General features: G+C 41.1%; 1 protein-coding gene across 1 annotated transcript; it reads left to right on the top strand.

Annotated features, from left to right (window-relative positions):
* The first annotated feature begins 326 nt into the window (after positions 1-326).
* Positions 327-24459, top strand: LOC145433869 (xanthine dehydrogenase/oxidase-like). The gene is made up of 29 exons (XM_080311123.1): positions 327-1992; positions 2366-2423; positions 2494-2590; positions 3103-3380; positions 3454-3525; positions 5044-5111; positions 5442-5676; positions 6646-6797; positions 6856-7062; positions 8615-8799; positions 9642-9816; positions 10245-10331; positions 10403-10517; positions 10584-10756; positions 10825-10947; positions 11012-11115; positions 11187-11307; positions 11369-11496; positions 12261-12348; positions 12847-12974; positions 13034-13184; positions 13399-13553; positions 18134-18302; positions 19518-19646; positions 20783-20910; positions 21813-22014; positions 22072-22260; positions 22900-23067; positions 23875-24459. Exons 1-29 carry the CDS (start codon positions 1948-1950, stop codon positions 23929-23931), a joined length of 3987 nt encoding a protein of 1328 aa, XP_080167249.1. The 5' UTR covers positions 327-1947; the 3' UTR covers positions 23932-24459.

Raw genomic sequence — 24459 nt, 5'->3', positions numbered from 1 at the left:
CGATTACGAGACAAAGTGTCGTTCAACATATGCGACCTTGCGTTTGCGCTCGCAGTAAGACCGTCGACTATGAAACCTATAGGCACGAAATGATTTACGCATGTTGGTCGCAGCTTTCGATATCGATATGTCCATGCGCCGAATAGCCAAGTCCTCGCAAACATAGCCCAGCGATATACAGCAGGCCCGCAATATAGTCAGATGACAATATTATTGACCTATGAACTTCAAAAAATTTTCGCGCTTCGCGCGGATAGTGGCCCGCGCAAAAGTTCGTCAATCGAATGTGGCCCTTTGGTCGAAAAGGTTGGCCAGCCCTGTTCTAGTCTGAGTGACAAGCATATGATTTTTCGAGGCCCAAGACAAATAACATATAGAATTCCAACAGATGTAGACAAGAGTAAGGCACGAATCTAATATTTACACGCTCCTTACAGTTATTGCGTCTTTTGGTGTTGCATGGTATTACCGATGGCTGTGTAGTCTGGTTGATAATTGTTTAAATGCGAATACCCATGGTCACATGCGTATAAGTGGAGCCAAACATGATCACTTCAGCAGTACATACCCACTGTAAGGTGTGAAAGTGAGGCAGTGCTTCACCTGTCGCCACGATGAGTGAATTGAATGAAATTGTGTAACCTTCAATGATTATTCGTATTTCTATCGATGTTTATGAATGACTATAGATTCTAAGCATTTTTACTCTCAAAATCACGCAATCGCATGTCGTTTGTTCGAAAAAAACGCGAAAGGAGAGCCAAGGCGTAGGTAAGCTACAGCCGGGCCAAGCCTCTACTATTGTAGCGCAATTCACTGTAAATAGTTTACAATTTCTAACAAATGATATCATTCGAATGTGATTGTCGCACTTACTCCGGAAATCTGCATATTGATCGACTTCTCAATTTTCAAAGTATTCTGCGGTAACATATCGTTGCGTTTTACGCCTACATTTTAACGGCGGTACTACAAAAGCTACTTACCAATCAAGAACGTGGATAGATATAGCGTTTTATGTAATTTGAATTCGTAATTGTGACATTCACTTCCCTGGCAGTTCTTTTCTCGCCGTAGATCAGGAACGCAATGTGTATTTGAAAACTGCATTGTCATACAGGCATCACCTTGTCTGCTATTCTCTTTGATCAATCAACGTATCGTACGATCCAAGATTTCGAGGCGGGTGCATCGAATTCGCGAATGATATTGGTAGCCGGCGCGTCAGCAACTTGAATTTGAGGATTTTGCAAAGGGCGTGGTGCGACCCGTAACCTGTATACGCCACTGTATTGACCTCGCACAGACAGGTTTATACTGGCACGAGAATGAAAATTTACCACCAAGTTATTGATAAATTAAGTAAACAAATGACGATTTGGCGAAGAGCAATATCTTTTACCCAAAAGAGCCATAGGTTCCCGACCCCTGCTATGTATATGTATAAATATGACTATGCTGGAGTATACACGGACCCTAGGTGGAGACCCTCATGCCCTTTGTAATGCATGTTCTAATATACCTAAACATAAACATAAAATGTGTAATTTGCGTAGGATTCTGGAATCGATGTACTGTATATGTACCAGGGATTTCATCGGCTTTTTCATATTCGAATTGGATTGTTTTGAATGTGATAGGGGTCCTGGTTCCTGCAATATCCACTAGTGATAACAGGGTTATTTTCCCGCAGGGCCATTTATATATATAACTTCCGGATTCTTATATAGAATTCCACGGGAAAGATCAATTATTACTTTATGTTAGATATTGAAGCGCTTGTTCTATATTACCACTAGCCATTCTATATACAAGTCTGTGCAGGCGACTTATATATTCACCATGGACATGGTATAATATTATTTTCATTATAGGTCACTCCGGGAAAGTAACTTTACTGTAGGGCTATTGCGGTTCCAGTTGGCGATTAGGCAACCTGCTGCAAAGATGAAAGATCGTGTGGCTCTTACATTTTTCATCAATGGACGAAAGGTTAGTAAGGACAAATTGTCGAAGATTTTGCTATGAAGGAACAGTCCATTTAACAAAAACAGACCCATAACTATCGCTCCAAGTTATTACTCGCTTCCCAAATTCAAGAATTCGTCTGAAAGTCTGAGTTCTTCGCTGAAGCCTTTGCCCGCATATTTGACGCGTATGCATTCTCACATTTGACGCGTCGCGCACACTCTCGCATACACTTGCGCTCGCAAACGCCCACCTGGTGCTAATCCCGGTAATTGGATACGTGTCTACTGTAGTCTTCCCTGTGTTGCGCCACAATACATGCGGCATCGCTTCTGAATCTCGAGTACGTTCCACATACGAAGTATTTACCGTCAATCTATGTGTATTCTGGCAACAGGTGGTTGAAGAAAGCCCAGACCCAGAAACTACTCTTCTGACTTATATTCGAAAGAAACGTAAGTTGCTGATTGAGAGCCTGTGTTCTATCGAGATTTGACATTGTTGCGTTCACGTTGTCATGTTTAGTAAGACTAACTGGAAGCAAACTCGGCTGTGGCGAAGGAGGATGCGGAGCATGTACGGTCATGGTTTCGAAATGGGACAAAAACGCAAAGTCTGTGAGGTTGGGTTTGTGGTCGAACGTCATCTATAGATACAAAAGCGTGTTACTGCGAGCAATCCCATGAATCAATTTGATTTCATACTCGGCTAGTTTGCACTGCATTGCTGCAATATTACTCGGAAATCTGCAACAAGTCTCGCGTATTTAATCCCATAAAATTCAGCGTAACGACCTCGCGAATTTCAAATTTGCATAATGTGCAGAATAGCGCGCAATGAACATAGATATGTGGAAATCTGCGTCAGTTCTAGAAATACCTGTAAACGAATATACCTGTATGACTTTTGAACTGGCATCAAATCGTGCAGTTGTAGAATGCGACAGAAAATAAAGCAATGGTGAATTTATGAAAACAAAGATTATGATGCTTTGTTGGTGGCCGAAATTATATATTGAATAAAACCAGCATTTATATTGCCTTCGCCTATGACAGTAAATAAAATCTCCCTGTTCATTGACGCTATTTACTGGCTTACACCATGACTTTATCTCAAACATTTACACTTCAAAAGGCACTTTGCTGTAAATGCATGCCTCGCGTCCGTCGTGTCGGTCCACAAGTGCGCTGTCACAACAGTAGAAGGAATCGGAAGCACAAAGACAAAGTTGCACCAAGTTCAAGAACGCCTCGCCGCTCACCACGGGTCGCAGTGCGGTTTTTGCACTCCAGGATTCGTGATGTCAATGTACACCCTTTTGCGCAATAACATGGCCCCAACATTCAAAGAAATGGAGACTTGCTTGCAAGGGAATTTGTGCCGGTGCACTGGATATAGGTCGATAATATCAGGTTTGTAGGCTCTGCGCATGTCTGCTGGGTATTGTCAAATTGCAATCGATCGTTACTTTTTGACTTACTGCAGCCTTCCAGACATTCACGTGTGATAGGGGGGAGCAGTGTTGCAAGAACCAGCAGTCCAAGGAAATCAGTAACGGTGAGTTGTTGTGAGTTGTTCGAATCGTAGATTTACTTGTCGCCTTTGTAGCCTTGTGCCTAGGGTTGCATTCAAAACTAATTGCATTAATGTTTTAGAGGTGTTTTGAACAATGTTTTAAACCAGTGTTTCTCAAAATGTTATCCAAAGTCACTGTGCTGGGTTCTATAATAATCAATGAGTCCGAAAACTGGTTACGACAATATGGCTTGATCACGAAAATGTGCATCATAACCTTGTATTGCACAAATTGGTTTGATCCCACTAGATCGCTTTTCCGCCCTGGGACACCTGAAGACATGAATGTTTGGCCAACATACGGCTGGGTCGTTGCCCAAAAGATCGTGGGCGATGAAACCTTGGCACATACCGACCGTCGCTGGTTGGCCAGGCCAGGTTCTCGAAATGGTCGGCACCAAATAGCCCCGTCCTCCAAATATGCGTGCAAATGTGCACATCGATCCGCAGAGGAAAATAATTCATCAACCTGATTTGAAATCCCCTGCTTCACACATGTTCCATAAAACTTCGTTGCGTTCACCAGTTGTCCGCAGCTTCTCTTATGTTTCATACATGCCCTTAAAACGTAGCATGCTAGCAGACAAAATGCTTTCATTTCGATGTGTGAGGCTCGGGTCGCGAGATGCCAATGATACTCATACTTGGGTCGCGGTCAAAGGTTCATAATAACCACTGCTATGAAGTTACACCGTCAAGTCTAAAGCGAGGAAAAACAACGATGAAAAAATCTTCATACCGATCCAAATTGTCTTTAAATTAGTTCTGTTCCCAGCAGGAGTATGACGAGGTGTAAATATCTTCGGCGGTTTTAAATTAGAAATGCTTTGTCGTGTTATCAGCTTCTCAAGAAATATCTCGAAGACATCTAATTCAAATGCAGCGTAATCGAACCGTTATGTCTTTGAGAACGTCTTACGTCTTGAAGATGATTTTTGTTGTATATTAGAGAATGCGAGCGATGCCAAAACTGCCAAAAATAAAATCCGACAAATATCAAAAATATGCTACTTTTAGTAGTGTAGGCGTATGCCAAAAATAATCCTGCTTCTCGATAACTAAAACCAGCGAAGCGTACCTATTTTCGATACCAGTTCATGGAATTACCCTCACCGCATGCTGATGCACCTTCGTTCTCATAAAATCGTCCACACGACAAATTTTGAATAGAGCCTACACTATTATTGATTTTGTAAATCCGGTCAAGTTGTAAGATAACGTGTTTATGGATAGCAGTGAAGGGTCTGTACGGAAGTCAAACAATTGCTGTTCAACGCAGCTCAGTCTGCCGAGCATAGATAGCTCTTGGTAAATCTTTCAAGTGTAAATATTTCTTAAATACAAGCATATATTATCATTTTATGTTTTTTGGTATATATAGGAGGTCACTGATAAAATAAAAACAACGAAAAATTACATGCTTTAAATAGAGGCACTGTTTTAAACATCCGTGTTTTAAATGCATTTCAAACACTTCCTTACTGGTATCACACTTCGCAGGGAACTGCTCGCCGACATTGAACCCGTACGATACTACTCAGGAGCCAATTTTTCCGCCGACGCTGCGGGTAGGTTTATCGGAACGGACTGCCAGTGGAATCGAGCATTCCAGCACAGATTTCGTTACAACTATAATTAAGCACGCAATTGTAGAAGATGATTAATATGAAGTAGAATTTTGGAATAGTCCATGTCTTCATTTTCAAGAGTGAAGCGCCTTACCAACTAAATAGTCGCTCGTTTATATTATTTTCAGTAAATGGTCAGAAAAAAAATCGAAAATGTAATTTCGAACAAATCGAGAGTCATTCTCTGGCTATTTTGGAAATGGACACTATTCTGGACAAAACGTCGTTTACAATGTGTAAATTTAAATTTTGAAAGAGTGATATTCGCAGGTTGATCACGATGGAATTCCCGACTCTGTAACATTCGCGGGAAAAAATGTCACGTGGTATCAGCCCGCAGATCTTCGCGAGTTACTATTTCTGAAGACAAGCAAGCCAGATGCAAAAATCGTTGTTGGTAACACGGAGATTGGGATTGAGATGAATGTGATTGGAAGATCTTACGCACACCTAATCCATCCTGTCAACGTTCGAGAGCTATTTGAGATAACGGAAACAGCTATCGGTATACATTGAATGAAGCTCTTTAGCAAATTCGCACGAATTCGATAAATAATGATAAATCTGATGCAACTGAATTATTGAGTAATGAAATATCACGAGTCCACTCTGCCGTTGTTAGAATAACGACCCTGAAAGGATCGACTATATCTAAGTGGTAGGAATGAATCGCATGTTAGCCACTTTGGTGTTATTATGGTTACTATACACGGCAGTGGTGACCAGCACTTATCTTACCATACGCATCAAAATTGATAACAATTATGTCATGAAAACTCAGTGTGCATACATGTCCTAGCCGCGCGAAGCGCGAAAATTTCAACTCGAATGAATCTGCCATGAAATATTCTACTTTATTGTCGTATAAGATGATCTACGAAAATGTGGTTGGCCCCTGGCTACGTAAATGCGTCGGGGCGTATATCGTAGTCACCAACATCCCAAATTTCGCGGTCAGGCTAATCAAATTTTTGGTTGGCCTTGCAAGTTCATAATAATTACCTGGGTAATTTAATTTTTGATAATATACCTGATTTCGAGAATGACCGCACGGGCCACTCAAAACGTTCTCGCTCGCTAAAACTCTGCTATAACAATCGATCATTTATACCAGAACCAAAAGAATAGGGTATATCTCATATAGGAAATGGCTTCTCAACTGTAGGTCTCAATACCACCAAAAAAATTTATCGGTTTCAAATGAGGCTAATGGTATGAGGAGTGCTCTAAAACATGTATAATGTTCATGAGATATTGTCATATGTCGACATGGTTACATTAAACTGTACACCTGCACGATATTTGGCCAGTTGAAACTAACCCTCATGACTATGCATTCCGCGGTCAACTTCAGTGTGACGCTACTGCATTGAGAAGAGTCTCAGTGCCTGTTACAAATGTGCTGTGACACCCCGCTCAGGATTTAGCGTTCTATTGGAAATCTTTAAACAGCAGGGATAATTTATTTATGCAGGCATTATGATCGGCGCATCATGCAGTTTATCCAAACTAGAGAATTGCCTTCTGAAACTTTGTGCGAAGAAGTCACAAGAGTCGGTACAGACTTTTGAGGCCATTTTGAAGATGCTCAAGGTGTTTGCTGGAGCTCAAATCCGAAATGTCGCAGTAAATGATATGTACTATGTATGACTTTGGCTACTGCTTAGAAACACCATTCTTTCAGTGTCTTGGTGGAAATATAATGACTGGAAGTCCAATTTCCGATTTGAATCCGATACTAATGGCTTGTGGAGCGAAGCTGACCTTTGAATCCCTAAACGGCGGGCGTCGAGAAATTGTGATGGACGATACGTTCTTCAGCGGATATAGAAGGACGATCGCCAAACCGGAAGAAGTGTTGATCAGTATCTCCCTTCCCTTTCTATCGCAGGTCAGTTGATGGCTCTGATCTGCATACGAAGTATTGTTGTCAGAGTTGTCTGACCACAAAACAAATTATTGGCGATGGTGAAAGATCTCGGCACGGCGATGGAGTGACGCCATTTTTTCAATGAATTGTTGATACGAACAAAATTTCATAATTCGTAACAATCTGCACAAGAATATATCACCCTATACGGCAGTGATCGGGAACCTTTTTTGTCCGAAGAGCCATAATGGCCCTATATTTTCCACCTCAACTCCCAAAGAGTCATACATGCCAATCAACTGTTACGTCACAATTGAAAATTCGTGACGTCATGGTAGCACTTATTCGAACTCACTACATGGGATTCCTCGTGTGCGACATATTTTCTGAGTAAAATCTGGTATTTATTGTTCGGAAATAAAGGTCAAAACGAGAGATATAGAAAAGACGGGCCAAGTCTCACCCTTGATAACGCAATTCATATGTAGATTAGAATTTATTTCAACTGATATTAATCGAATGTGACTGTCACACTGATTACGAAAATCTATATATTTATCGACTTCTTAAAGTATTCGGCGGTAACATAACGTTGAGAAACACGCCTACATTTTATCGCCGGTACTACACAGAGCTATACTTACCGATCAAGAACGTGGATAGCTATGACGTTGTGTGTAATTCGAGTTTGTAATTGTCACATTCACAACAGTTCATTTTGCGACTTAGATCAGGAAGACAATGCGTATTTGAAAACTGCGTTTTGAAATGGGCGCTGCCGTGTCTGCTATGCTCCTTGATTAATCAACGTATCGCACAATTCAAGAGTTCGAGTCGGGTACATAGAATTCGCGAGTGATATTGGTCGCCGGCGTGACAGTAACTTAAATTTGATGATTTTGAAAAGAGAGGGTCCTAAAGAGAGCCCCTAAACTTGAAGACAACATTGTCTTTACCTCTCAAAGACATGTTTGTACTGCCACGAGAATAATTATTTTGGCCGAGATTAACATTTACCAACTACTCTTTGCAATATTGATCAATTCAACACAAAAATATATATTTGGCAAAGAGCCATATCTTATACCCAAAAGAGCCATATATGGCTCGCGAGCCATAGGTTCCCGACCACTGCTATACGGAGTTATAGGTGATAAATCGTGTATCGTTACAATGTAGTCCCGGGGCCTACGATACTTAGTATCGTAGGCCCCGGTAGTCCTATTAATAATTAATGAAACAGTCTCAATCTATTTGATGAGTGTTTCCGGTAACATTTCGAAATATGAAGCCTATAAAACAGATCATATATCGATATCCTCAATTGCACTTGACGACTATCGCAGTTGCAGTATTTATGCAACTAGCATCACCCACTTCAACTCTTTCAACTGTATGAGATATTTTAAAAAGTATTGGATTGATTGTAAAAGAAAATTGCCCTGTCCCGTCTCCTCTCCAAAAGTATTGACTTTGACAATCAAGTCTTCAAATTGATTGCCAATAGTTTACCTCAAATTTGAGCAGATTAGAAGATATAGTTGGCCTGATGATCTGATCTCCCTGTCACCAGGATGACATCATGGAGGCGTACAAACAATCTAAGCGGAAAGAAGACGACATTGCCATCGTCAATTCCGCCATGCTGGTCACGTTCAATCCGGGAACCAGCGTTGTGAAGAAAATGTCAATGGCGTTCGGGGGAATGGCCGCTGTAACGAAAATGGCAAAGAAGACGATGGACAAAGCAGTGGGCAGGTATACCGTCACTGAATTTGCATAGTTAGTGAGTATGATCATCGCATATATAGCAGGCTTACTCGAATAGATATTTCGTGTCATCAACAATATGGATGTGTGAAACATGCTGGCTGTAACCAAGTCAAGAGGTTTAGCGTCATAAGTCGTTCGATAAATTCAACTTCTGACTGGGTCAAGTCGAGTCATTTTGGTTTTGTCATCAAGTAACTGTGCGAGTCGAAGTCATAATATGAGAGGTCAATTTCGAGCCCGAGTCCAAGTGATTTTCGATAGCACTTTGAAATATGAAGCTGCTTAGAAACAGGTGTCCGTATATGACCCGTTTTCCGCTCATGTACCCATGCCATCAATTGTACTGGAAGACGATATCCTCTAGTGCGAAGTGAACAGTAAACTCCGTAGTCGGACTCCATAGTAGTCATTTACGTTCTGATTCGATAGTTATCAGGGATATCATGTGATATTCGATGAGCTACGGGTTAATTATTATCAAATCAGTGAATCATCATTCAACAACGTTGCACCCAGCGACTTGATTTAAATCGATAAAACTGTGGACCATACTGTGTCGCGGCTGCGGCTTGCACAATGGCACTATAGTGGCACAGTGTTCAACTGGTCGTGGCGTGGGTTAGTATCCCGGAACTGGAATTGCCGTGCAATACATGGTGACTGCCGATATCAACAACAAGTCACTTTCCATATTCAAGGATATAACTGGAGTCAAATCGAGTCATTACAACCACGGTAACAGTACAAAAGTATACAGATCCGTCATATAGCAATTTCTTGCATCGGGGCCATTTGGCATAAACCCAGGCAATATAATTTTTCTTCAGAATGTGGGATAAGACATTGCTCAACAACGTGTGTCAATGGCTAAACGACGAGATGGAATTAGCACTTTCTGCTCCGGGAGGCATGGTGGAGTATAGAAGAACCTTGGTGACTAGCTTCTTCTTCAAATTCTATCACCATACTTTTGCTCGCCTGGTGGAGCGCAATGTGGTTGGGGTAAGTATAACTGGAGGTTATACCAATCAGTTAATAACTGTAGTAAACAGTAGCAACATATTTGTGGCGTTTTACTGATTCATTACCTCAAATATTCTGTCTATCGATAATCAGAAACTCGGTTCTGTAAAATCGCATATGCTCAAATTGTCTTCTGTTCAAAGTATCTCAGAACCGCGATATTTTTGACACCTCACAGGTGCATAGAGACTAAATAGAGGATTGCAAAATGGTTTTTTTTTTCATCAAATTTTGTCAATTTCTGTGTACTGCACAGACCCAATCATAGTCATTGTCAGTACAGTGGGTCATGATCATGAATCAATTAAACTTAGCTTTGCTTCCTTCAAAGCTGTGCCCCTGAAAATTTATCCGACAGCTGTTAATGTCAATGAAATATATGTAACTAACATCACAATACTGTACAGGAAAACAACGTTATCCTCAGTAAAGCCATCTGTCAACATCTTTCAGTCGAAGATCAGCCATTTACGAGTGAACGGACGTGGCAAGAGGTTTAGATCAGCGTTCATTTGCTGTACGTTGCTTTTCAACAGTGATGGTTCGACGAAATCCTTTATTACAGCCTCAGCCGGACCACGCAGGAACCGATACAGTCGGTCACAGCGTACCGCATACATCGGGACTGAAGCAAGTAACTGGCGAAGCAGAGTATCTAGATGACATTACACCAATTGAAGGTAGGCTATTTGCCGAAATCGCCTGTGCTTGCTGAATACATATTATCAAGATCGCCACCGTTGTAGGCGAGCTGAACATGGTGTTGGTATATAGTACGAGAGCGCATGCCAAAATTATATCCGTGGACGCGAAAGCTGCTTTACAGTTACCGGGAGTGGTTGATTTCATAAGTGTCAACGACGTGATGGGGGAAAACGTGATGGATGGTGAAGACGAGAACACTTTTGCCGATGGCATTGTAAATAGACTTCTTTCTCAGCATCTAAACATACATATACTGGTTGCTGGCAAATTATGTGCTCATAGGTCACGTGCTATGGTCATGTGATCGGGGGAATCGTTGCGGATACGCAAGAAAATGCATTCAAGGCGACTGGGCTGGTGTCAATTGAATATGAAGATTTGGAACCGGCAATTATTACCATCGAGGTTGCTCATCTTTGAATTACTTTGGATCATTAGTTCTAAACATATACTTATATTTATATTGCAGGACGCAATCGAACATGATTCCTACTATGCTATTATGAAACTTGCCAAGGGTGACATCGGCGACGGATTCAAGCATTGTGATCACGTGACAGACGGAGAAGTAAGGTATTCGGAATTTGGCCCTATACCAGAATTGCGAAATGTTTAATACTTTCTCTGTGACGAATTATACACAGGGTTGGCGGGCAGGATCATTTTTATTTGGAGACCCATTGCTGCATTGCCATACCGAGAGATGGCGAGAGCGAAATGGAGGTGTGGAGCTCAACGCAAGACGTCACGGCATTGCAGAAAACGGTAACAAACGGGTTGCTGGTATAGCTCCATGCCGTAAATGATTCCTACTTCTTTCCATTAGATTTCCACCTGTCTTGGTGTGCCGAGAAACCGGGTATTGGTGAAAGTGAAGCGAATTGGAGGCGGATTCGGCGGAAAGGAGTCGAGGGCGTCGAAAGTAGCGTGTCCGGCTGCGATTGCCGCTAAAAAGTAACATGTTATGGCAATTTTAACGAGAAATTGAGAGGATATTAGCTAATTTCACATTCGTGTGCACAGTCGTAAACAGATGTTTCACCTTCGCATATAAATAATGAGCGCAAATTTCATGTTTCTTATGCTAAGGGATATCCTCATTGATGACCTCATCGTTAACGACGGTGCTTGTGCCACTTCTAATGGTGTAATCGTATCCGCTCTACTACGGAGGCTTGTTACGTAGTCAGTTAGCTATAGTTAATACAAACAAATTGGTCACAAATTGGTCAATTGTGGGAAGGTTAGCGTTATAGTAAAATCCACTGCCATCGACGCCAGAATCCCCGGTTCGATTCTTGGCAGTAACGCAGCACGCAATGAAGTGTCGTAGATTTATGTTGACTCCTGTTACATCTGTTACGCTGCTGTATAGGACATAAAGTTGGAAATGATGGCATATTGAGAGGCATTACTGGTGCATTACCTCGCATTGTGGATTGTGTGTTGCATTGTACAGTGTGTGTAGTGGCGCATCAACATGACAGCACCTCCAATTTTTTTCTCGCTACGTCACTTTCTACGTCCCGGATGTTGTGATGCAGGGAGAATAGATATGGCCTGGGTATATGTCACATGGTTCTATGACATGCAAATGCGGTAGGGAAACACGAAACGCAAATATACTCTGGGTAAATCATACATACAAATAAAGGAGGATACGTAAATATATAGAGGGATAGATCAGCTTGTTGCTGTAGTGTTTTATACCATTGCAGGCTTGGCAGACCTGTGCGCTGTGTGCTGACGCGACAGCATGACATGCTGAGTACTGGAGGAAGGCATCCATTTTTAGGGCGTTACAAGGTTGGTGGATTCGTATTTCTTAATGTATGCATGGTATTTGTTTGTGGGTGTGTGTTGTATGCATGTGTTGTGTGTATACAATATACATGTGTTGTGTGTATACAATATACAGATCCGTGGTTCTTAACCAGGCTTCAAACGAAGACGCGCCTAAAGTCACACTGATTTGCAGTGAATATCCATTCTAATCTTCGTTGGTGTATGAAAATCATGTTCTAATGGTGGTGTCCCTGGAACACTGTTGTTGGTGCACACTGCACAGTTCATTCTGTGCTCCAGTATTCGATAGTAATGTATTAGATGTGTAATTTGGTAGGTTTTTGTGATTCTGAAGGCTTGCAGATTATAGCATAAGTGTTCGCCATGTTCGTAAAGGTCAAGAACCACTGATCTATATCTATGTAAAAGTGTGCTCTGTTCTTCAGTTTTACATGGCACTCCACAAATACACAACTTCAATGGCGAATATGACTTATGATTCCGACTATATACACGCAGATAGGTTACAACAACGATGGACGTATCAAGGCTTTGGAAATTCGGTACTACAACAATGCAGGAAACACGTTAGATCTCTCAGAATCAGTAATGGAAAAGGCCGTATTGCAGTCCGACAACAGCTACGAGTAAGAAATACAAAAGTACATTTAGCTACATCTCATCAACGTGGCCTTCTGCGGTTCAGAATCCCAAACATGGAAATTACCGGACACGTCTGTCGAACGCACATAGTCTCGAACACCGCATTCCGTGGATTTGGATCTCCACAATCCAACGTTATTGTTGAAGATTGGATTACACGCGTTGCTTATCACTTGGACATGTCACCTGAAAAGGTATCTTGTTGCACCCTACAGGTTATTTCCACGAACCACTAGACTTACAATTTACAATCCATCAGGTTGAATTTCTTCACAGTCAATCATTTTACAACCAATTATATACTATATACCCGATGACGTTGCATTTCCACACCGTCGGAAAGCTCGCTTTTAACGCTTTTTCTTCGCTGTGCCGCAATCCAGTCCAGTGGCTATCTTCAATTTCCAGATCCGTTACCAAAACATGCTTAAAAACGGTGACACAGTCATCTATGGCGCTGCTATGTTCGGCATAACTCTGAGAGACTGCTGGGAAGAATGCGTCAGACGGAGCGACTTCGAACGACACAGACGGGAGGTCAATGAATTCAATGCAATCAACAGGTGCGTTACAGAATCTGCACAGAATACCATGTACCAGTGTTGGGATGACTCGAGTCATGACTTGACTCGAGTCAGACTCGAGTCACCTTTTTCGTATGACTTGACTTGACTCGGGTCACTTTGCTAACATGACTTGACTTGACTTGACTCGGCGTATCAGAAACGTGGATTGACTCGTGACTCGGAGCAAAATTCACGAGTCAATTTCAAGTCATCAAGTAAAAATCACCTTATCTTGCATATGTTCGGATTGTTCGCCAAACACTTGTGTAACACATGAGAGCGATCGATCATTCAATGATCGTGCGTTTTACTGAGCCTCCAATATTTTCTATGACCACAAACGAAGTGATCGAAGCTACAGCTTACGTTGTCGTAAACTAGTAGTGAAGTAATTTAATAGCAAAATATATATTTCTGTTCTCTGTTCTTACCTTAACTGAACCTATTGTTTTACTGAAATTGAAATCGAATATAGTTTATATACTACTCAACCATTGGCGCATATCATATCAATATGTATACATGGGTACTGTATTGCATTTTATCAATTCGTTTCTCGATTCTCTATCTTGGCTGGTAACTATAAAATGAGGCTATGCAATTACATACGTAGTTTAACAGTTCTACGTATAAGTGAGTGCTATAGCCCCTTATTGCATGTATATTTAACTCTATATTCGTTCATCGGTTCAGAATCAATGACCAATCAATCTGTTATTCAGACACATAGCGAAATGCAATGACGTAATCATGCTTCATACTTCAAAAAAGCAACTTGACTTGAATTTTGACTTGACTCGTGACTTGACTTGACTCGAGTCACCTTCGAAAATCGATTGACTTGACTTGACTCGAGTCAAAATGTGCAATGACTCGGAATGACTCGTGACTCGAAGGTAGTGACTTGATCCCAACATTGCCATGTACCTAGATCGCCTATAATTACGAGCATTTAGCGATGTAGAAACAGATAGCCTCATTCCAAATGTGAGCGTTTTTACACAATTTGGCCTATGCTTCAAAGCAGTGTTGGCACTCAAGGTCAGTGAAAAATGAAACACTAGATTTACCAACTAAAAACACTGGATCGACAAAAAATACACTAGTTTTGAAATTTAGGTCAAATCTATTGCATAAATCATAAAAATATGACGGGGTGCATTGATTAACACCAATGAATTTACAAGAAGACTTGAATGATAAATTCATCAGGTTTTCTAAAATCTTTTTCACATACAATATTGATAACTTTTTATTTCCTGACAGTAAAGTTACAATTTTTTCGGCTCTAAACAGATTCTCACGAATATAAATAATATCCACGACATTCGATCCAATCAGAGTGAGCGATATAAAAATTGGTGAGCCGTCATCACAAACCACATATCAATGAGTCGTTTTCTAGTTTTCCACAGTCAAAGGATCGAAGAAAGCCGACATTTTAGTCAAATAAAATTATCGAAGCCAAATCACTGTAGGCTGTCCCATGCAAAATTATTTCAGCGTTATGATGTCATGCCCGTTTTTAATTCAAATATTGCAACTTAAAGTAATTTATATTCTTGGCAACACCAGGGATATAAAACTGAGTGTATATCGCAGGGCTACTCATAATATTTATTCATTCACGAATGGGCCCGGGCAAATCGAGCAAGGTATCATATTCGCTTCTATCATCGGTTCGCTTTTGGGAGTTAGAAACCGGTCTCAGGCTTGGATAAAAACAATGGTCAGGTTGCCGGTTAATCCGCTTTGTCTCAGTCGTTGTCAAGTTGTCATACAAACTTTACCTGTACTAGGACATGACGATTAGATAAACAAACTGCCAGTCATGGCTTGGTAAAATCTTCAACATGAACTCGCGAACATGATATAGTCCGGACGTATCCGCATCGCCATTGTATATTTATAAAAGGTGTCAAAAATCCTGTATTTAATCTCAAGATCTTCACACCGTCAGTAGTAGAAATGAGCTCCATAGCAAAGCAATTTACCTTCTGGGTTTGTTCTTGTGCTAAATGAGCAAGTGTTGGACAGATACCATATGTTATGCAAAGCTCATCAGAATGACGTCTTCATTTAATCTATTTTTTCATGAAAAAATACTAGATTTGCAAAATTTTGATAAAAAATACAGCTGAACACTAGGTCAAGTCAAAATACATTAAATTTAGTGTAAAAACACTAGGAGTGGCACCACTGCTTCAAATCACCCGGAAATACCAAGTTATTTCAGCTGTGTAACCTCACAATTGTTGGTGCCACCCCGACAGCTCGTGAAACATTACTGAAATACCATCACAGGTTGCACTACACACGGAAGCTTTGATGCTATCAGCTCGCTGTGATACTGATGCTGTTTAAAAGATAAGATTAAGCTTATGTTAGTTATTGCACACAATTTACAGTAATCACTTGTGCCGGATGAACGTTACTGCGACTTTCGTTTGCTGCTCGAGTGTTGTTCCGAGATAAAAATACATTGACTCATGCCACGAGATTCCCAACCCGGGGCCATGGGCCTTTTTCAGGGGGGTATGAAAAATATATCATCATCTCAAGGCTACTGCACTATAACAAAATAAATAAATAAGATATTGTCGGCACAAAAACAAACCCAACCATAACATTAACGGAATATGCAATAATCTAATGAATGTACCTATCAGTGTTGAGATCAAGTCACTACCTTCGAGACACGGGTCGTCTCGAGTCATTGCAAATTTTGACTCGAGTCAAGTTAAGTCAATCTATTTTCCAAGGTGACTCGAGTCAAGTCAAGTCACATCGAACTTTCGAAGTATGAGTGATGACCCGAAGTCATTACATTTTGCTAGCTGCGTGAATGAATCAAATAACGAATATAAAGTTAAATATACACGAAAAAAAGACCTTCCATCGCTCACGAACATGCTGAAATGCGTGAGTAACTGTATAGCTACGTGTTACAGACTATTATTACACTGGACAACAACAAAAAAATTCATCATGGTAGGTGAGAACGATTTTAGGGTAAATCGAGGGCACTGAGATCGAAAATGGCATTGGTTTTTGCAGATTGGCTCTATTTTTGAAGATATGACCGAATTTGGACATTTTTATTTTATTTTTATTATTTTATTCAACCTAGTTTACATTTTATCCTAACAGCCGATATTAAATGTTATAGTAGTAGTAGTTTTAGTAGTGGTGTGAACCTCTGAAAGGTTCAGGATCGTGTGAACGTGAAACTTTTTTGAAAGGTTCTGTGGGAACGCGAACGTCAACCTCATGACGTCACGTGACGTCATATTGCTAATTCCCACCCTACATTTCAGTGAAGTGATAGCCAACATTATTGTACACGATAACGAGCGACGACTCGGGCCACATAATGCCACAATACTGCAGTACATATTGACGATTTAAACGTCGCCAAATGCATCAACTGGGGTAACCAAATCATAGAATAATCCCATAGAATCAATATCTTCCGTCGCTTTGCCAACAATTTCGACGAGGACTTGCAAGGGAATATAAACTTACGCCTTAACGGTCTAGGCCAGACCGGACAATGTATTCGGCGTCGGCGTCTGAGTACTGCTACGTTGATATTGAGCAGAGTGTGAAACGGGTTTCTATGCTTGCTACCGATATTACCCCATTTACAAATGATACAGCAGTAGCCAACACCCCAATCACACGGATTCGGGTTTTATGATACAATAAGCATATGAAGTCAAGATTGACCCCATACGCCTGCTAGATTTTTTTTTACATTAAACAACGATATCAATTTCATTGATTAGTTGAATAAGCATCATTCGATGACTACATGTTGTGTATTTCGCTCTTGATGTTGTGTGATTGCGGGTCAAGCTCACAGCAGAGAGTCACTAGATGTTCACAGACGGAAAGCTGGATATTTCGAGCAAACTTTTGCAACAAAGCAAGTAAAGTTTTTGAGAAAGTCAAGGTGCATGCTCGTTTATTGTGGATTTTGTTATGCTGTCAACGCCATGCATAGAGTGGCCCACAGTTGAAATGCAATAAATTTCAGCCAAAGATGTTATAATGAAGTGAAAATTGTAATATATGAAAAAGGTTTACAGTGCAGAACCTACCGAGGTTCGTTTGTGAACGTGAACCTCTAAATTTCTGAGGTTCACACACAGAACGCGAACGTGAACCTCACTTTCGCACCCTCTCTACTATCTACCTATCGCCATGCAACACTAAATTTCCGGTCAGACTCCGTCCCTCAAACTTTATAGTTGTAAGCACAAGAAGTACGGACGGAGGTGATGTCAGCGAAGATGCAAAATGTTCTCGTTGATATTTAGTGGGGAGAGAGAAATATTTATTGATTTGTCCGACAGAAAAGAAAATAACATTGGCGAATGAAATGATAACAAGAAACTTAACGGTGCAGGTCAGGCTGTGATCGATATGAAACAATCAATGAAGTAAAATGAAAATGAAAGCCGGAATAGTACTCCTGTGCTATCTGTTTGATTGTTTGGCAATGACTAGATACAGTGCAGTACTCAGATGGAAGACGTTGCAAAATATTTTAACATCGAAACCATTGACGACAGGTGGAAGAAGCGTGGAATATCCTGCGTTGCTTCGAAATTCACTGTCGGTTTTGGTTTGCCGCAACTAGAACAAAGTGGAGCACTAGTACTGGTCTACACAGATGGATCCGTCTTACTGTCTCATGGTGGCATGGAAATGGGTCAAGGACTGTACACAAAAACGATACAGGTATACATTTATGAATTAATATCGCGAAAACCGATTCGTGTGAACAAATGTATTCATAGACACATATGTGGTCTTGTGCATTCTGTCCAGACATGCCACTGCTGAGGTTTTCCACCCAGATCTGTTTTTTTTAGCATCACCTGGGATTTTGGGTTTTTGTCCTTGAAATTTGTGTTTATTTCAACATCATGTTCGTCGGGTCAGTTTTACCATCGAACATTTCTTATTAGAATAGTACGATCACAATGTCGTAAAATGCACGCACTTGTATTCGCCATTGTCGATGGATTTCGCTTTTATTGTAACAGCCGAGTATTGAGAGACTGTTTCATTACTAAAATGAGGGGCCTCAGCGTGATGCGGTGGAGTTTCATTGAATCGAAACCTTCAGGTTGCAGAAAGTCATGTTCATAGGGCGACTCATTGGAAACGTTGTCTTACAATTTGTCTAACAATTTGTAAATTTGTAAGACTTGGATGCTAGTATCACTCACACACTCACGAATTCGTTGTGTATTGTAAACAGTATGTAACTGTATAGTATGCACATTGCACATTGCACATGGGTAGACCCGGTGATGATCTGACTAATATATCATATTGTTAATATATTTAGTTCCAACATGGATACTCGGAGAGACAGTTGGACACCCCCAGCAATTTCGTCAGAGGCTTTGGTTATCAGCGCATTCGAATATACCCTGAATTTCATGATTTGGCAGTTATTTTTTCGACGAAACATGGGTCTGTGTAATTATCCCAGATCAAAGTGATTGTCTCTTGATTGATCCATTGAAAGCTATTACTTTCAATCTGGCCAGGTCAATGAAAATGCACGAAAATCAGCCCCAGAAATAGGGAATGGATGGCACTGTTACGAACGTTCGCAGTGTGATGATATATTTGATACACCAACAGGTATCGACGCCCCGCACCAATTGCTTCATAGCAATGAGTCGAGAGGAAAACAACATATTGCAGTGTTAACCGAGCAAAATGCATAGTATGAACTGTTAGAGATTCAATATCAAAGGCTTCTACGACATTATTACTGTAATTGATGACTGTCGGGTTCCAGTTTTACAGCTATCTTATCGATATTTGAGTGAAATATAGGTTACGGGTTTTTCTTGGTTTATTTGACCTCCACATCTGGGTTTTTCCGAGATATCCCAGTGGCATCCCTGATTCTGTCAAGTTGTCATCCTGTTGCAGATAGCGAGTAAGGTTCTGGGCATTCCAACAGACTCGATACACATCATGGAGACGTCAACCGCAACAGTTCCAAACACCAGTGCGACTGCTGCAAGTCTTGGTACGGATTTGAACGGAATGGCTGTCAAGGTAATTTGATAACATGACATTTTAGCGATTCGCGCAATTTACCTCTATGCGTATAATACGTCGTATGTGTAGTACGTTATCGAATTGTTAGTCTCGCGTCACCAATTCCATCGGAGATGATTGACGTGGAACTTATTAGAAAGATCCGGGGTCTCATCGCCTTATTTAAATGTGGCCTGCCTGTCGAAATGATGGCTGATGTACCGAACGTCTTTATACTCAGGCTTCTTTTGTTTAGCAAATATTCCGACCTAAACAACTTGGGATTAATTAACTCGAAACTCCTTTTTATCAAGACTCCCTATCGCATATGAAATAACTCGAGTAAATGATACATACGACGCATTATAAGTACCCCTGCCCCTTCCCCGTTTTTTCCAACTCAACACTGAAATTTGTGTTAGATACCTGTATGTAAGGTTACACTTGAAACAAAATGAATTTAAAACAAAAATGTTTAACCATGGACCTTGTTTAAAACATGTTTTTTATCGTTTTTTATGTTTTTTTTTATTCACGAGGTCACAATTAAAGATTGATATTGAAAATTGAAAAAGTAGGGTAAATATGGCTCCTTCGACGAAAAAGGCTTCCGACCCCTGTCATAATCGGATCAAAAATATCTTTAAGCAGGACTACATCGTTATGCAGAATTTTTACGGTCGGTGATCATATCATCAGAACACCCATACCCTATAATAATCCATATCTACGTGCTACAACTATTGAACCGACGACTATTTCGAGGGTTCCAATATCGAATGTTAACATGGAATGGCAACGACCGATTTTGCAGCTCCGTTCCGCTACGCTGAGGCTTAATTCAGAATTGTTTTGCGGCAGCGACGGTAGGATTTCTGGCAACCCAAAAGTTATGTTCCAGAGCGCAGAATTTATTGCATCTGCTCTTGATTGATAGTTCGAACCATTTGATATCATATACGCCGACTATATCTGCTGTAAATCGTCCGTAGGATCATACTACATGTTTTTTCGAAAGAATTTACACAATAACGGCATAATTATACAGCGTTAGAAAAAAACAATTTTTTTAGATGCATTTTTTACAACAATATTTGTTTAAAATGCAACCCTATACCTGTAACGTTGCGATGAAGGGAGCTTGTACTTTTCAGAATGCGTGCGAAATAATCGTGGAACGCTTGAAACCACTGAGAATAGCGAATCCAAATATCACCTGGCGCTGCCTCGTGGAGAAAGCGTACGAAAATCGTATCAATTTATCAGCGTTCGGGCATTACAAGTAAGTCACTCGGTTACCTCATCCAAAGAGGTGAGCGCCAGTCGCCAATGCCTCTTCAAATGTTTGACTTGTATAGTGTTATGTCATCAGTATTCATTAGGTCAAGAACTCACGATGAATATTGATGATCTCATGAGGCCTTTTGCCAGTATCAAAAAAATCATCCCCCTGCAATTTTCATCCTTCTATATACGCATATGAATATATTGATGACAATAAATCTCAATATGCCGCTTCGACTTCGTGTTTATGAATGAATCCACAATCTCTTGGAGCCGAAGCCATCAAGCATATAGATGGTGTTGAGACAGTGGTTCTTAACCATTAATAACCGGGGGAATACCTAACACCTGGGGAACCCAGGTCATATAAACAAAAAACTACCACCTTTCGCATCTAACTTCACATCGATTACATTGCTATAGATCACCGGTGCACAAAATAAAATGTGCATCAACAGAATTTTAAAAGGATAGAGCCATTAATATATGATTTTCAGACTAAGCGACACCATTATAGTCGATATTTATCGCAAATCAGTGCTTCTGCTGTGTTCTTTCATATACTAGTTCAGAAATGCGAGGCCTACAAAGTGGCAAAGTGATACCAATTTCTTAATTGCTACTGAGCCAATAAATATTGGAGATATAGAATTGACATTTCGGAAGGACGGGGTTTCGATTTCGAACTCTAACCTCCCCTGCGTACGTCACTGCACATGACGTACCGCCACAGCAGTCATAACTCGAATACTGATGGGGCATAACTCTCTGCAACCAATGATGGCCATGACGTGGGAGTCATCAAAAATCATGTGTATGAGTTGAGTGTGTGTGTGACCTCCAGAGAACTCCTGAGATGAGATGTGATGCTTACTACTTCAACTATTGTTTTATGAATAGGTCACCAGAGACAGCACATTTAGGAACGACATGGGATCGTAAAACCGGTAAAAACTACGGTGAATGGAGCATGTACCAGACGTGTGCGTCTGCGGCGGCTATCGTGGAAATAGATGTCCTCACCGGACACCATGCAATTCTCAGAGCAGATATCGTAATCGACGTTGGTAGAAGTATCAACCCAGCATTGGATATTGGTCAGGTACTTAGGTCGACGCCATGCGAAATGAGAACGAAACAAATTGACCGAAATTTCAAGGTTGAAGGTGCTTTCACCCAAGGCGTTGGTTTGATGACGATGGAAGAGCCATTACATTCGGGATCGGGTCGGTTGTTGACAGTGGGGCCTGGTTCCTACAAAATCCCGGCACTCAGTGACACTCCCCGCCAGTTCAATATACATTTCTTTCGAGACTCACCAAACGAAGTCGGAGTGTACTCAGCTCGGGTAGGTTCAATAACTATGTAGTGCAGTGGTTCTCAGACATTTTAGACACGCCCCCCTTTATGATACTGAAATATTTCGCGCGCCCCTTATCGTCATATCACAAAAGGCAACCAGAATGCTAGCAATTCCAACGGATAGTTTGATGGCATGGAAGGTTATGACTGTTGATGAGAGAATTCTCAAATATGAAATTCGGACTATACACCGAGCAATAGCTATGAATTAGAGGTAAATCGCGCAGGGAGGGAATTTTTTTTCAGTTGACCGCAGCTTCACGCCCCCTATGCTCTCACTCCCCCGAAGGTGGGCGCCCACCAGTTTGAGAACCACTGACGTAGTGGGCTCGACTGAAATTGAATACTTTCATGCATATTTACTGTAGCGTTGTGTGTATATGTATGTGTGTAGAGGAGGTGGTGCGTGGAGAGGTCATTTCATTTGGGGTCGGACTTTCAAACCCACGTTGCGTCACATGTTGTGCAAAACTTGATATGTCTCGGTTTGTGATTTCCCAGAAACGGATAGTCCATTATCCGGGGGCAGTAGGGGATGAGAAAACTGAAATAATTGCTGATGTGGCCTCTGTTACTGGGTTTTCGATGAGGGACATCATCAACCTGACAACTTTGTTTGCTGCAGGCCGTTGGAGAGCCGCCTTTACTACTCGGAACTTCCGTATTTTGTGCCATTAAAGATGGTATAAAATCGGCAAGGGAGGAATCGGGAATCAGCGGACCTTACCGATTGGACAGCCCAGCGACGTGTGAGAGAATTCGAAACGCCTGCCAAGATAATTTCACAAAATTGGTAAGAAAGTCACAGACGGCGTAAGCATAAGCATTGCGCACGAGCGAGTAACTCCATATGGGGATATGATCCCTTTCTTATATTATTGTCTGTTTCACCAACTGATCGTTCCCCGTTGGTCGAAGAAGCAGGGACATTTGGAATAAGCTCGCGTGATTATCTCATTTAGTCATTTACCACCACCTTTGAGAAATGGGTTATTTCATTACAATAATGGTCGCTTGTGTTTTTTATATTCATGGTACATTCATGGACATTCATATTACGCCAGGCCGGTATTCTTTACTAATACTCCTGATCTGACTACTTGTAGCACGTCCCACTTTCGATCTATAGGCTTCGGTAAGACACCGCTTTCGCGAATCAGATTGCGAGGAGGTACCTGATAAGTCTACGACACTTCGGTAGGAATTTTGGGTCGACCGTGGTCGGACTAGAACTTGAAACCCATTGGTGTCGAAGTTGTGGAACTTCACGTTGTCTCACCGCCACCCTAATGGCCGTATTCTACACGGGAAAATTGAATATTGAATTGAATATTGCCTGCTGCGTGCCAGGAAAGGATCGAGGTCTTCATCGGTGCTCGATAAAGTACCTCGCGACTTCCTGGCCTTGCAGCCAGTAGATTATATTGCAGGTGTTACACTCCAGAAGCCTTGATTTGTTTGAAATTTCCGGTGTAAATATTTCATAAAAATGAACTTAGCGTAATGGACCACAATAGCGGATAAACCGATGACATCGTTATCATCGTGTTTACCATGATTATTTCGTAGCGCATTGTAACTAGGCTCTTATTCTTTCAAGGCTGGGATAACAAATGAGCAGACACAAGGGAGAGGATCGTGGTCAGTGCGGACTTGAATACGTGACTCTGGAGCTTGAAATAGTCAGAAGGTCGATCGATTGTGTGCAGTGTAAACGTATGCTTCATTGTGGAATGATCAGATCTCTTCCAAATATTATTGCCGTTTCACTGGCAGTGTTAGCGTCTTGTAATTTATTGTGTAGTGTCTACCTGTACCGCATTGGGAGCTATGATGATTAGCGTCAAAATGAATCGTCTGATTTACATTGGCCTTTGTAGATCTAATCTATAGACAGTTTTGACTGACTGATGTAACTATGTACTATACTCATCTGAAGAATATGTTGGCCCCAAATGCCAATACCATTGTGTTATGTAGGCCTACATTATGCAGTACGTCAGTCATACATGATGTAGAACGGAATGTCACATACAGTTCCAGGGGTAACTTCTGTAGGGTCATCCCTGATGACGCCACAAAAAAGATAACTAATGTGTATAGCAATACTCCACCAGAATAATCGCATTGTTAGACATCACGTTTATTTGTTGTTGAAAAATAAAATTTATCATTGCTCATCTTA

The sequence above is a fragment of the Botryllus schlosseri genome, chromosome 2, assembly GCF_051294905.1.
Source record: "Botryllus schlosseri isolate E-star chromosome 2, Bs_hap1, whole genome shotgun sequence".
NCBI classification, from domain to species: domain Eukaryota; kingdom Metazoa; phylum Chordata; class Ascidiacea; order Stolidobranchia; family Styelidae; genus Botryllus; species Botryllus schlosseri.
The sequence above is the reverse complement of the archived record's forward strand: the minus strand, read 5'-3'. Positions and strand labels throughout refer to the sequence as shown.

What these genes read in the sequence shown, in the direction of transcription:
- LOC145433869 (XM_080311123.1), top strand. Translation starts at nt 1,948, where the DNA reads ATGAAAGATCGTGTGGCTCTTACATTTTTCATCAATGGACGAAAG. An exon ending in CAGTCCGACAACAGCTACGA is followed by an intron (nt 12,975 to 13,033) that starts GTAAGAAATACA and finishes TCTGCGGTTCAG; the next exon opens with AATCCCAAACATGGAAATTA. An exon ending in AAGATAATTTCACAAAATTG is followed by an intron (nt 23,068 to 23,874) that starts GTAAGAAAGTCA and finishes TATTCTTTCAAG; the next exon opens with GCTGGGATAACAAATGAGCA.